General features: G+C 39.1%; 1 protein-coding gene across 1 annotated transcript in view; it reads right to left on the bottom strand.

The window, feature by feature from the left end:
• Ehbp1 (EH domain binding protein 1) overlaps positions 1-14255 on the bottom strand; it is a 283776-nt gene that overhangs the window by 254016 nt on the left and 15505 nt on the right. Inside the window, exon 2 of the mRNA XM_090336837.1 lies at positions 3049-3455. Within this exon, the coding sequence (XP_090192963.1) occupies positions 3049-3152 (104 nt within the window). The 5' untranslated portion in view covers positions 3153-3455. The remainder of the gene's footprint in view (positions 1-3048; positions 3456-14255) is intronic.

A 14255-nucleotide genomic window follows, 5' to 3' on the forward strand; every position in this document is an offset into this window, starting at 1 on the left:
TTTTATTCAATCATGATCTTTAAATTATTTTTCTTCTTTTTGCTCTCAGTACACCAAAAGTATTATCTAAAATCTAAGAGTGAGGTTGAGACCAAAAACAGTGGCTAAAATCTATAACTCTAGCCACTTACGAGGCAGAAATAGAGGATCAGAGTTCCAAAGCCAAGACCAAAAAAAAGTTTGCAAGACTCCATCTCTATATCTCTACCAATGACTGAGTACCGCTCTGTCATCCCAGAGTCTCCAGGAACACCAATAAAAAGTATAGACTATTCCAGGCATAAATGGAGACCCTCCTGTGAAAAGTAACCAATATAAAAAAGGGGTGACAATACAAAAAGGGGTGACAGAGTGACACAACAGGCAGAGTATCTGCCTGAATCAAATACAAGGCAACCAAAAAATAAAAACCAGAGTTGGGGACACATCTTTACAGAGAGTACTTTCCTGGTATGTGCAAAGTCCTAGGTTCAACTCCCCTAGCACTGTAAAATAAATAGACAATATATATATATATATATATGAAATGACATTAAGAGTAAAAAAAAAATCAACCTAATCTCCTAATCTATACCTATTATAAGGATGCTAAGCAAAGTAAGGCAAAAAAATATCTACTTACAAATAAAATTCAAATAAAATCTGGCGGGCCTGGTGGATGTATGCTTTGTAATCCTAGCTACTCAGGAGGCCAAGATCTGGAGAATAACAGTTTGAAGCCAACCCTGGGCAAAAAAAGTGTGACTCTATCTCCAATTAACCAAAAAAAAAAAAGCTGAGCTAAAGGAATGGCTCAAGTGGAAGAGTACCAAGTAGGAACAAGTAAGCCAAGTGAAAATACAATGCCTTGAGCTCAACTCCTACTATTGAAAAAAAAAAAATCCCAATTTATCAATTGAAAAAAAAAAAATCCCAATGTATCACACAAAGGTATATTATTCTTTAGGTGGTATAAACTGCATGTTTTAGTGAGTAAGAATCATTTCAGGATATTTACAGCTACATGTATAAAGAACATTCTATCATATGATCTAATGTACCAGCTTCTTGAGAGGTTGAGGATCAAGGCAGGAGGTAGCAAGACCTTCCATCTCAACAAACAAAGTGGGTATAATGATAGAAGCCTGTAATACCAGTTCTGATGGTAGCATAGGTAGAAGGGCTGCTGTCTGAGCCTGGAACCAGGCAAGAAAGTACTAGAACCTATCTGAAAATTAAGTGAAGCAAAACAGGGTTGGGAGCATGCTGAAGTGATAGAAGTACCTACCTAGCAAACACAAGGCCTTGAGTTCCTGAGTACTGCCAAAAAAATCACCCTTTCCACAATGTTCTGGTAATTTTCCAACAGTGATCCTAATCTGTCTTTCACTCTAAACTTTTAATGTGTCTCTGTCACCTACAGAATAAAGCCCAGGCCCCTTCTTATAGCACTTAACTTCCAATATTTGGGTCTCACTGACCTCTCAAATCTCATAGCCCATTGAAATCCAGCAACACTGTAAGGCCTACCAACATCAAAGCATTTAAATTTCCAGCGTATGTCCTAATATTTAATACTTAAGTTTTTCTTCCAGTCTAAAGGTACTTTACTTCTCATTCTTGACTTCCTCTTAATTTTTAAAATTCAGTTTAAATCCTAGGAAGTCATCCAAAGACTCTTCCCCCCCCACCACACACCCTACTACTATTACTACTACTATTTTCCCTTCACCCAATTCTAGGAAATGATGGCCCTAATACTATTCCAAACATTTTACTTGCAGTAACTCAATTTTCACAATTACTCTTCCTATTTTTTGTGCAGATGAAAACTGAGTTATAGAGAAATAACCTCCCCAGGAATAACCAAATGGATGAAAAAAGATTTAAAAAAAACTTCCTAGAAAATTGCTATGTAACATATTTCTATTATTGCAACTATCACAGTGAAGTTATTTTATGAATATCCTTATGCTGGAGTGTAAGCTCCTTGAAGGTGGGAAGGATGTTGTAGTTAACTCTAATCAAAAGTACCTGAAATAAAATAATCATTGGAAGCCTTTTAAAATTGATCTTAAAATAACATTCAGAAACTAGCTCCCAAATAAATAAAGAGTTCTATAACAGCAATTTTAAAGGATGTTTAAAAAGAGACACATTATTAAAGACATAAGATTAGTCTTTGTGAACAATGAAGTAAACTTATTTTGCAGTAACACTGTTTAGTAAATCAAAACCCAAAGGACCATTTGCTTAAGATTAATTTTTTCCTCACTAAATAAGAATTCTTGTTGTCATTCAGAGCAGTGAAAAGACTCAAATTTACTCTGCTCAAATGAAAATAAGCAAATCAAAGATAAACATTACTAATTGCTTCCTTAAATCCAGCCAAGAAATGTATCTCATTACTCAATTAAAAGAAAATACATCTGCCTGGATAAGCATTTAACAAAAGAATTTCTAAGGTTGTGTGGACTAGTATTTCAATATTCAAATATTTTTTTAAAAAAATCATTGTCTTGAAGGCAAAATATAATCAGTATAAAATAACTATCACTATCAATATGTAGACCTTAGACTTCTATAGTAATAAGACTCTTAAAACTGGTACATGTGTTACATTAAAGCATGTATGAATAAAGGACTGGAAGCATGGTTAAAGTGGTAGTGCTCCAGTCAAGCAAAAAGCATGAGGCCTTGAATTCAAATCCCAATCCCACCAAAAAGAAAAAAAAAAACATGCATATAAATCTATAGTATCTCAGTGACCATTCTTTATGCCTCCTTAAAATTATAGTTATTTAACACTAATGACAAATGACCTCGAGACCAAATCACTGCACTTAGTGTGCTCTCATCTGCAGTACTCTGAGCCATACTGAAGTACAGTAATTAAAACCCACAGGGACAGAACCAGCAGCAACAACACACATCACAATACTTGTTAGCATTCTCTGCACCCTGCCCAGCTTCTACACACTGACTTGGCACACTGTATCAAAAGACTCAAGAGTTTAGGCCATGTGACAGCAAACTCTACCCCCCCCCACACACACGCATACATCTTACCATTTCTTTGTACATTCAACCATCAGCTCCTGGTAGGAAGCCACAAACTGGAACTTGGATGCATGTTTTCCCACGCGCTGGAGTCTCTTCCAAACTGAAGCCATGGTGATGGGTCAATACACTGGAACACTTCTGGATTAGCAACACAGCAGCTTTAATAAAGCAGAAGGTCCAAAGCAAAGAAGGAGCTTTGCATGTATGTCTGTACTTTTTAAAACTCAACTACCACTTGAAATGATGCTTGGGAGTCCATAAGTCTTCTCCCTGTTTCACAGGGTAAATCCCATCTTAGATGAATGGCCCAGTCAAAAGCAGTATGATATACATGACAGATGAGTGAGAGGAAGCTCCCTCATGGAGACATCACCATTCCACATTCCGGGCTATGTGACAGGTATTCTGGAGGGCTGGGGGTGGGGGGGGAAGCAAAACAAAAGAAAAAATGAGAGAGAGAAAGAATATGAGAATAGCATGAGAAGTGACTACTAGATACGACTGCGACATGCAATCTCACTTGTTGTACATGTTTTTTAAACAATGAAATAAAACAACGGCCTCAAAAGCCAGTAATATCAAAGGATGCGAGATGCCAAAGGAGAAATGACAGCTCACACCGGAGACAAGGAGCAACAACAACAACAAAATCAGGTAACTGGGCATCAATGACAATCCGGAGACTGGAGTCAGTCCAGGCCCTACCTTCCCCTGCCAGCACCCCAGGAGGAACAGAGCGGGAAAGTCTCGGGATGCTGCTCCGCGGGGGCCAGGCAGAGGGGAGGACTGAAGTATTTTTAAATAAACTTTTTTTTCCGCTGATAATTAATGGACTTGACTCCTGGAATATATGCTTGTGGGGAAGAGGACGAAACTAGGGAGCAGGGAGGAGGGCCGTTGTTTCAGTCAGAGGGAGAAATGGATGGAAACCGGGGAGTGGAGGGAAATCGCCAGGCGCAGGGAGGTCAATGTCCTGGCTCCAGGCCACTTGGGTTCCCCTTCACCAAGGCTGCCAAGAGAAGGCAAATGGAAACTCCTGCCTGGGCGTGAAGGAGGGACCCGAGGGGCTAGAGGAAGGCGCGGGGTGCGAGGTGCGGGGCGCGGGGCGCGGGGCGCGGGGTGCGGGGCGCGGGGCGCGGCGCTCCCCCACCCCCACACCTCAGGGATCAGCCTCCTCGAGCCCGGGCGGTCCTCACGCACTCGGTCCAGATTCCAGCCCCCCGGCAATGGCAGGCGGTGGCCCACCGCCTATCCCTGTCACCCAGACACGGCCGCCGCGAGACCCCGGCCGGGTCCCGAGCCCAGCCTCGCCTCTCGCCCCCTCCCACCTCGCTCCTCACCCCTCTAATCCCGCCGCCGGGCTGAGTGTGGTCCCCGCACCCCCCTCAGAGCCGCTCCTCCATCGCCGCCGCAGCGACAGCCGCCGCCGCCGCCACCACCGAGTCCTCCATCCCCGGCGGAGCCACATGGAAGTGCCAAGCCAGCCGCGGCGCTCCCCGGAGCCGAGGTCCGCAGCCCCGCAGGCAGACGGCGCCTCTCCACCCGCCCCCTCCCGGACGGGCCACCGGAGACCGTCCCCCCACCCTAAGGAGCCCAGCCCGAGTCTCCGCTCGGCGGCCAGCACCCCTTTCCCCCGCCTCCCTGCGCCGTTACCACCATCATTACCTCCCCCGCCGCACCTCTCACACTAACCCTACCCACCGCGGCTCAACCTCCGTCCGCTAGGCCGCCATTGGCCAGGCCCCACGCCTGCCCCGCCCATCTAGGTGGACGGGCCTTAGAGCTGCTGAGGCCTCTCATTGGTCGATCGACGTGCTCATCACAAAGATCCCGCCTCCTAGCTCTTGAGGTGTTTTTTCCTCAGCCGTAACGCGGCGCACTGTCTATCCTTAAAAAAAAAAAAAAAAAAAACTGGAATCCACAAGGATGATCCCTCCCATCCTTTTGATTGGTTAAGAGGAGAGGCGATGGGCGGGAAGAGGAAAGGAGTGTTTATAGTGAACGGGAAGTTGATTGCATAAGGTGACTGTCCATCAGATGTGAGGGGCGGGGTTTCTGGCTCCTGTTGGTGGTAGTAGAGTCCTAAGCTAGCCCTGTGGATAAGGTGGTTTCTTTCCTGTTCACTCTGTTCCCTACCTTGGGCGCCACTTCTACTACTTGCTACTAAGGTTTTTCCACCTTGTTTTTTAATCCAGTTCTTCCTGGAATTCTTCCATTGACAAACCGAAGTATTGAACCAACCAGTCCCTTTGCCCAAGGTCCAACGGGATTCAGTAAATAGAGCAGAGCACAAAATATTCACAGTACAATTCTTTTTGTTCTGTTTCTTCCATATTCCTTTAGATAATGGTTTTTGTTGTGATTGCTGTTGCTGCTCCTGTGCTACTATTCGCTGTCAACCTCTTTAGCCCATGGTTACTGCAGATGTATTTAAGGGGCAGTAATTTAAATGACGATGAAATAACCGTGTTGGAGCAGGTGCATTTTGCTCTGTTAAAAGGTTCAAAGTTCATATACATTGTGTGTGTGTGTGTGTGTGTGTGTGTGTGTGTGTGTGTGTGTAAAATCGGCTGTCCTCGAACTCACAAACCTGCTGTCTCATCCAGTCCTAGGATTAGTAATGACCACAAGGGCTCCACTATTCCTTCTGAGGATATTAGGAAGAAAATAGCATCAGAAAACACACAGCGTTGCTTTCAATTTCAATTTTAAGTAATTCATAGACTAGTGCACAGAATGAAGCAATTCTAGCTGGGTGCCGATGGCTCACTCCCGAATGTATTTCTAGCAACTCAGGAGGCTGAGATCTGAGAATCGTAGTTCAAAGCCAGCTGGGGGAGGAAAATCCGTAAGACTCATCTCCATTAACCAACAAATATCTGGAAGCGAAGCTGTGGCTCAAGTGGTAAAGCCCCAGGCTTGAGTGAAAAAACTAAGGACAACACCCAATCCATGCCCTCTATCTGAGCCCCAGTGCCAGCACAAGAATAAATCAGTTAATTTAATTCTGACGTTAACTTAGCGTTTTAGAGCTAAATAAAGATACAGAGAAGGAATGGTCAGAGAAGTATAAACTCTCAGCAAACTATAGATAAACCATTTGGGAAATAAGGAGAAACGGACATGAAAATGCAATGTGGGCCCTGGACAATAAGGATAATTATTACTCTTTCTAAACTTACAGAGCAAGGTGTATGAACAAAGTACCTTGAAAAACTGAGGTGTAGAGAAGGTTTGTTTGAACGAAAAGAAAGTAGAATAGAGATGGATGAGAACGCAGCATAATGCAGAAAGTAGAAAGCCAGGGGGAAAAAGGAGGTTTAGAAGAGATGAGAGGTTTAGGAGAGATGAGAGGTGGATCCAGTATCTATTTTAGTAAAGAAAGTGATCTAGTATCATTAACACAAATGCGGACATGGGAAGGGGTAAAAATGTTCAAGAAGTAATGTACTCACTACCTTACAAATATAACTAACCCCTCTATACATCACCCTGTCAATAAAATTTTAAAACAACATTTATAAATGTGGACTATTGAAATTGGTGGGCTCAGTAGAAAAGGGCATGGTTACCACTTAAACTTTCTAAAGTCTTTGTTCTAAAATATTAAAATAACCAAAAATTGTATTGATTCTCAAGTTGCATAACTCTTAGAGTTCCAGATGTCCTTCCTGAGTGGTTTACTACATCACTACAGTTTACTGACATTATGATATATTCTGCCTCATTAACAGACATTAAGTGTATGTTTTCTTAAGGACTAATTTATAGAAATTTTCATATATTCATCAACATTCCCCTTCAGGAACAACCCACATGAGAATCAAGATACTACTGCACCCTGCTTATTGGTCTATTAAAAATTATTAGATCATTAGACTTTCTCCTGATTGTCTTGGTTTCATTTCATACTCTTTTTTAATATTTTTTATTGTAATTAATAAAAGGGTTACATGATATTTGCCAGATAGAAAGTGCCTTAATTCACATACATTGATACCCTTTCACATGTCTTGGTACCCATTACCCTCCCCCAACCCCCCACCCTCATTTCATACTCTTAAGAGAGCATTTATTGCTAAAAACTTAAAAACAATGTTTTAAATAAGCATGTTCCAAATCTAGAGACATTAGGCCAAATAGTATGACACTAAATGTAAAGAACTCCAGGAGAAGGAAACAAAAGCCATATAATGAGTGACAATTGTCCTTAATGTACTATATTATCTTTCATCTCTTTTGCCATCTCTTGGTTATCTCATATTGTTACAATATTTCACCTTGTTATCTGATATATTTTATATGTGCTTAATTGGTTATTTGAAATTGGATAGGGAAGGGGGGAAATCAAAATGAGCAGGGGGAGGGTGGGAGGGAAATGGGGACCATGTCATGAAAAAGGGTATCAATGTTTGTGAAGTTATGCACCTTCTATCTGGTGAATATAATGTAACCCTTCTATTAATCACAATAAAACATAAAAATAAATAAGCATGTTCCTTTGAAGAAGAAAATGAAAAATTAGAGTAGCATCCTTAGGGAATCTTCCACAAGTTGAAGTGGAAAAATTAAGCTATAATTTCTTTTTTGTTGTTTTGTTTTTTGTTTTGGTTTTGGTTTTGCCAGTCCTGGGCTTGAGCTCAGAGACTATCCTTGGATTTTTCTCAAGGCTAGAACTCTACCACTTGAGCCTCGGCACCACTTCTGGCTTTTTCTAAGTATGTGGTACCAAGGAATTGAGCCTGGGTCTTCCTGCATGCTAGGCAAGCACTCTATGACTAGGCCAAACTCCCAGCCCAGCTATAGTTTCTTTTAAGACAGCCCTTCTTTTTATCAAAAATTATTTTCTCGTATGTAAACTGCTCATTTTGATTCTAGCCCCAAGGTTGCTATGAGAAGACCAAGGTTAGAATTGTTTACTGAATGAGTGAAGAAATTATAAGCAGACCTTGATATTGTTCTGCTGCTAGACTCAAATGTACAGGCTTGTCTCCTGAAAACCACATGGAGCAGCTTCTCTCCCCACAATTCTTTTTAAAATAACCTAGCCAATAATGAAATTGATTGCAGAACTTCAAATATAGAAAGCTTTGGGACCTTTTGGTCTGCTTAGGCAATAATCCTTGGGTACTCAGTATCGACCATTTAAATACTATTAATAGTATATAAAAGTTATAGTCTTTGTTCTCAAAGATTTTTTAGAAGCCAATGTCCATCACATAACATAAATTGCTTTTGCTTTCTCAGTTCCAGTTTTTATTCTATGAAAACAATAATCATGAGTGCCTTTCTGGGATGTTGAGAATAAGAAGATATGAATATAATGCGCCTAGCACATAGTGAACAGTCACATTAAAGTGTGCACTATTATTTTTCACAATAAGCTTAAACAGGAAAGAACCAAGCAAAATAGACCTTCAAGAACACTTGAACAATATTTATATGATACCAAGCATCATTGCTTAAAGGATTAACAACATTCAGACAGTAGACACCATAATTAATATAATTTAAATAGAGTTGGGATTCTATGAGAATTGCTTCAAATTCGTACTTACTCTCAATTACCCTCATGTCTATCCTTGCTACTATATCAACTCAGATCCTTTGGCATGCTAGAAATTACTTTTTCCTGAAAGCTTCATTTCTGCTCCCTACCACAAAGTGTACTCCTTTGGGAAAGTACACTTTGTTCCTTTTGCCTTTAATTCCCATTTTGCTTGGGTCTTGGTGTCTCATCTCTTTCTGTCACAGGTTCAATTTGTATGCAATAGATCTATAGGTAACAAATTGCTTTAATTGTCTTGTCTACATGAGCCTGGTGTTGACTGCTAAAAAGTAAATATTTAAAATAATTTAGGGTTTGCTTTTAAGTGTCATGAAGTGTAAGAAATAAAGGGAAAATGCTGTCCCTTAATTCTTCTCTGCCATTTTGAAAAAGGACAGAAATTCTTCTCAATGAAAGAACTTGTCTATTAGTCATGATCCGAGAAATCCCCCAACTGAAGATTCTAAAGTCTAAGAAGGACAGCCATAGGCTTAAATTACTATCTTTCCTGGTGAGTCTTATCTTTAGGTTTTATAGTTTTTGCAGTAAAAATTGTCAGAGTTATCATGCTATATTTAACTACTAATGGAATTTGTGCCCTAGCTGTTGTAAGATTTTCTCCTAATAATAATGCATTGTTTTTTGCAGTTGTCATAGCAGTTATACTATACACAACATTACTGCAATTTATAACTACTAATAAAATTGTCTTTAAAGCCATAGCCAATAAATTTACTCTGAATAATTCTGCAGCGATTTTCCTGATGTTAAAAACTCACTATGACAAGCTAATACTTTTGAATTTTTAACCAGTAGCATTTGTAGTAGTCTTTTTTAAATGTATCTCCTCTTGCCCTGTGGATTTTTTTTTTCACATGATACCTTTAGTATCATATCCACTCTAATTTAGGCCACTAGAGATCAACTAAATATCAATTGATTCTAGCACATCATTTCTGCTCTGTTCTATCTTCTTGATTTTTTTCCTCAAATTATTCAAGATAATTTTGTGGTAGTAAAGTACAAATGCACAAAGGTAGTATATGCTAAGGTAAATGCAGCCATCTTATGTATGTACACATTGCAAATAAGTAGACAATCCCAATGGGGTTATTGCAGCAGATGTTTGAGTTGAAATCGGGAGCCCATTCTGAGCAAGCCCCACCTAAATTCAATAAATGCATTTATATAACATCAGTAAAGATTCTTTAAAAAAATTTTTTTTGCCAGTCATGGGCCTTGAACTCAGGGCCGGAGAACTGTCCTTGGGCTTTCTCAAAGCTAGAACTCTACTACTTGAGCCATAGTGCCACTTCCAGATTTTTTTTCTATGTATGTGGTACCAAGGAATCGAACTCAGGTCTTTGTGTGTGCTAGGCACACACTCTTACCACTAGGCCAACTTTCTGGCCCAGTAGAGATTCTTGACTATGACTTATTATTTCTCATGAAAAATTGAGAGACACTGATGAATGATAAGTAGGAAACTAACATTAGCTTCATTTCTCCTGTGTTTTCAATTAATTGGGATAACTTTCAGCTTACTATATATAGCATCAAGCCAGTGTTTTCCTCTGAAAGAATTCTCAAATGGCTATAATTAGTATGAACAGGATAATGTAATTAATACCTTCCATAATCATAAAATGAAACTGGAAAGGAGAAGAAAAACCAGTAGGAATTCACCATCTTCAATGGCACTGAATACTCCCCAGGTGGTATCAAATCAAAGCACTTCCATCTCATACAGGACAAAGAACAGAGTGCTGAAATACTACAGAGCTCCACAGACCAAGGCACTGGACATAAGCCAAAGGAAAGAAATCCTCTTACCAAAGTTTGCCCCGACATGAGTAGATCTGGAAGGTTAACTCAGCTCTCAGAAGGCAGCACAAGCTCATGCACAGGTAATCTTCTGAGCAGTCAAGATGGGAAAATATCAATGGAAGAGAAATCACAGGAGTACTAGAAAGAGATGACTCACTGCCTCTCACAGGTCACCAAAATAGTAACTTAGAATACAGTAAACAGATTTTGGTTTGCTAAGCAGAGACTTCATGAGAGCTGCTGCTTATTTCTTCGCATTCTGTTGCAACTCTTGGATGCTATTTTTAAATATCCCCAATATGCACCATTGGTCTCTTTCTCTAGGAAAAATCTAAAAGTTTACCAACAGTCAGGTTGCTGTGCCATAGTTTGGTCTGCTAAAGCAATCCTGGTATCCACTGTCCCTGGTCGGGACAGTGGCCTAGTGGTAGAGTGCTCACCTAGCATGCACAAAGTCCTGGGTTCAATTCCTCAGTACCACATACATATGAAAAAGCCAGAAGTGGCTCTGTGGCTCATGGCAGAGCACTAGCCTTGAGCAAAAAGTGTCCAAGGACAGTGTCCAGGCCCTGAGTTCATGCCCCAGGATTGACAAAAAAACAAAAACAAAAAACCTATTGTATCATTGAAATAAGTTTAGTCTATTTCTGATACTGAATATACTACTGTTTAGAGAGATGTATACCTGTTTAGAAAACCCCTTGAAATAATTATCTTAACAAAAATCCCTTGAAATAATTATCTGGTATTATTGATAGTCCCATTTCTCATTTTAAAAACAATAGAAGCACTTTTTCCTAATAACTATCCCACTCAAATGTAGAACAGATTACACTTGGGCCTCTTCCTTTACCTAGCAAAGACATGCTTATCTAGCTGATCATATTTGAAATAGTCTGTCTTTCCTTGAGCAATGAAAGTAAGAGGAGGAGTGTTGACTGCTGAACTTTTCTCCTGTAAAACATTTTTATTAGCTATTCACAGAGTTACCCTGTGCCTATCACTGGGCTATGCATTAGCTTGTCATGCATATTCTCCAGTATTTATCTTAACTTAGAAACTAATGACTTCCCAAATGTTGCTGTTGTCAGGGATAAACATACTAACTTGTTGAATGTTTCTCCTTCATGAAGTGTCTGGAAACACAAAATTGTCATGATTCATTTATAATAATAACTGATCATTAATAGTTTACACTTCTGTGGTTTCCAATATGTTATTTAATGAAATAATTGTACCCATAGTTGCTTTCTTTTATAAAGTTCTCTTCACAATGTCTGACAACTTGATTTTATAAGGCTTAAGGCAACATGGAAACTTATCAGGTTTTAGTACAAGAAGCATAACTTTGAATTTTTTTTTTACTTTCTTGATACCTTAACTAAAGCTTCCATTCACTGATTAACAACTGTTTAGTGGATAATTATGCTAGATGTTAGAATGCAGTACATCAAAAGAGACAAAATATACTTGCCCTCCTAGAGCTCATATGAATAGGACAATTGTGGTCCAAGGCAAAGATGTAAAGACTTTTTAAAATTAATTAATTAAAGCAAAAAGTTTTGGAGTAGAATGCCTACCTAGAAAGTATGAAATAATTAACTTTAGTATTGTGAAAAACAAAAGTGTACAATAGTTATTAAGAAGGTAAAGGGATTTTGAGAAAAATTCATACATTTCGTGTGATTTTTTTCTTATTATTTCTTAAAATAATTATCAAAATGACTAAAAAATAAGTCAGGAATGGTGGTATATCTCAGCACCTGGGAGACTAACCCGGGAGTGTGTTTAAGATCAACTGGGCTATATAGTAAGATCCTATCTCAGAAATTATCATCAAAATCTTACCTATGCAGGGGACTGAGATAAGTTCAAAGCCAGTCCAGCAGAAAAGTCCATGAGACTATCTCCAATTAACCAGTGAAAAGCTGGAAGTAGAGTGAGTGCCAGTGATTTAGGCCTGTAATTCTAGCTATTCAAGAGTCTGAAATCTGAGAATTGCAGTTCATTCAGCTCAGGAAGGAAAGTCCATGAGACACTTATTTCTAATACACTATTTAAAAATAAATAAATAAATAAAAAGCTGCTAGTGGAGATGTGGTTCAAGTGGTTGAATGCCAGCCCTGAGCAAAATGAGTGGTCAGGACCTGAGTTCAAACCCTAGGACAGCACAATCACACACACACACACACACACACACACACACACGCATGCACGCACGCACACATGCACACATGCACACAACTGGAAGTAGAGAAGTTACTCAGAGGTAGCACTGGTAGAATGCCAACTGAGAGAAAAAGGCAAGTGCCAGGCTCCAAGTTCAAGTTCCAGTGCTTCCATTCCCGCACAAGAAAGAAAGAAATAGAAAAAATAAATACAACGACCAAAAAGGAAAAGCCTATTCTCAGAAATTGACGATTTCTTTCTGGTTATTACAGGCCAATTAAAAGGTTTAAAAAATCTTATATGTGTTCTATGATTTTAAAAAGGCAAAATATTATATTCATATAAATGAATAAAGAGTCAAACAGAATGCATCTTATGTTAGTGTAGAGATTATACATGAAATATTTTTGTTAAATTATTTTTAACAATAACAATAATGATCAAAATTGTATAATTGTAGTTTTAGATCAAAGACAGTGTGTAATTCATCATTATATACTCTTTAAATTTTTATTCCACTTTTTAAAAGCTTTCTATCCATAGTTTCAGGTTGTAAGATATACCTAATTGATAAAATGGAAACTCTCCCCAAAATCCATTCCTGGTACATTTGATATATTCTAATTCTGGATCCAGTGTGCCCTTGACACATTCCAGTTAGAGAATGAATGAAGAATCTTCTTTCAAAAATCATTCTATTCCCAGAAATTCTTCCTGTATATTATAAAATTTAAAAAATGATGAGGTTTTTTTTTTTTTGGTTTGTGTGTGTGTGTGTGTGTGTGTGTGTGTGTGTGTGTGTGTGTGTGTGGCCAGTCCTGGGCTTGAGCTCAGGGCCTGAGCACTGTCTTTGAACTTTCTCAAGGCTAGAGCTCTACCACTTGAGCCTCAGCACCACTTCCGGCTTTTTTCTATATGTGGTACCAAGGAATCGAACCCAGGTCTTCATGCATGCTAGGCAAGCACTTTAACCACTAGGCCAAACTCCCGGCCCAGGTTTTTTAAATATACATTTCTGGGCTGGAGTTGCTTTAGGATTATGAACTTCAAGTTTCTGCTTGGCATTTCTTTTTGATTATCTCCTAATTCTGCCTCTTGTTTGGCTTGCCTTCGTATGTTTGTGTTTTTGCAAGATTCTGATATTTGTTTCATTGTCAAGTCAGATGGCTCAAATGTTTAACTAAGTGTCTACCTTATATGTGAGAAAGTGGTGAATTTTTTTAATGTATAAATCAAAGAAGATCTCAAGAAACTTAGATAAAAAGTTATAAATCATAAATACAAATTACATTAAAAGTGATAAAATGTAAATTAATAATATGTATTTAAATATAAAGTATAAATTATGTAAATAACAAGTTTGTGATTGTTTGGATTCTATGTGTTTCGGAAAGGTTTAGTGCAGGCTTGCTGCTATATTGGAACTAAAGCCTGGTGGAAGGTCTTGAACTCAATAGGAGCACACGCCACACTTCAAGGGAAGTGTGGAACCCACTCTTTCCCTCCCACTTACCCTTCCTTTACTCCACAGTGAAGAGCTGCCATAGTGTGCTGCACCACGCAAAAGCAACAGACAACTAATGGATCCAAACCATGAGCTGAAATAAACCTTTCCTCTCTATTAGTTGATTATTTCAAGTACTTATTACAGTAAAACAACATTGATTTA

Source organism: Megascapheus bottae, chromosome 7 (assembly GCF_031878675.1).
Source record: "Megascapheus bottae isolate mThoBot1 chromosome 7, mThoBot2.hap1, whole genome shotgun sequence".
Lineage (NCBI taxonomy): Eukaryota > Metazoa > Chordata > Mammalia > Rodentia > Geomyidae > Megascapheus > Megascapheus bottae.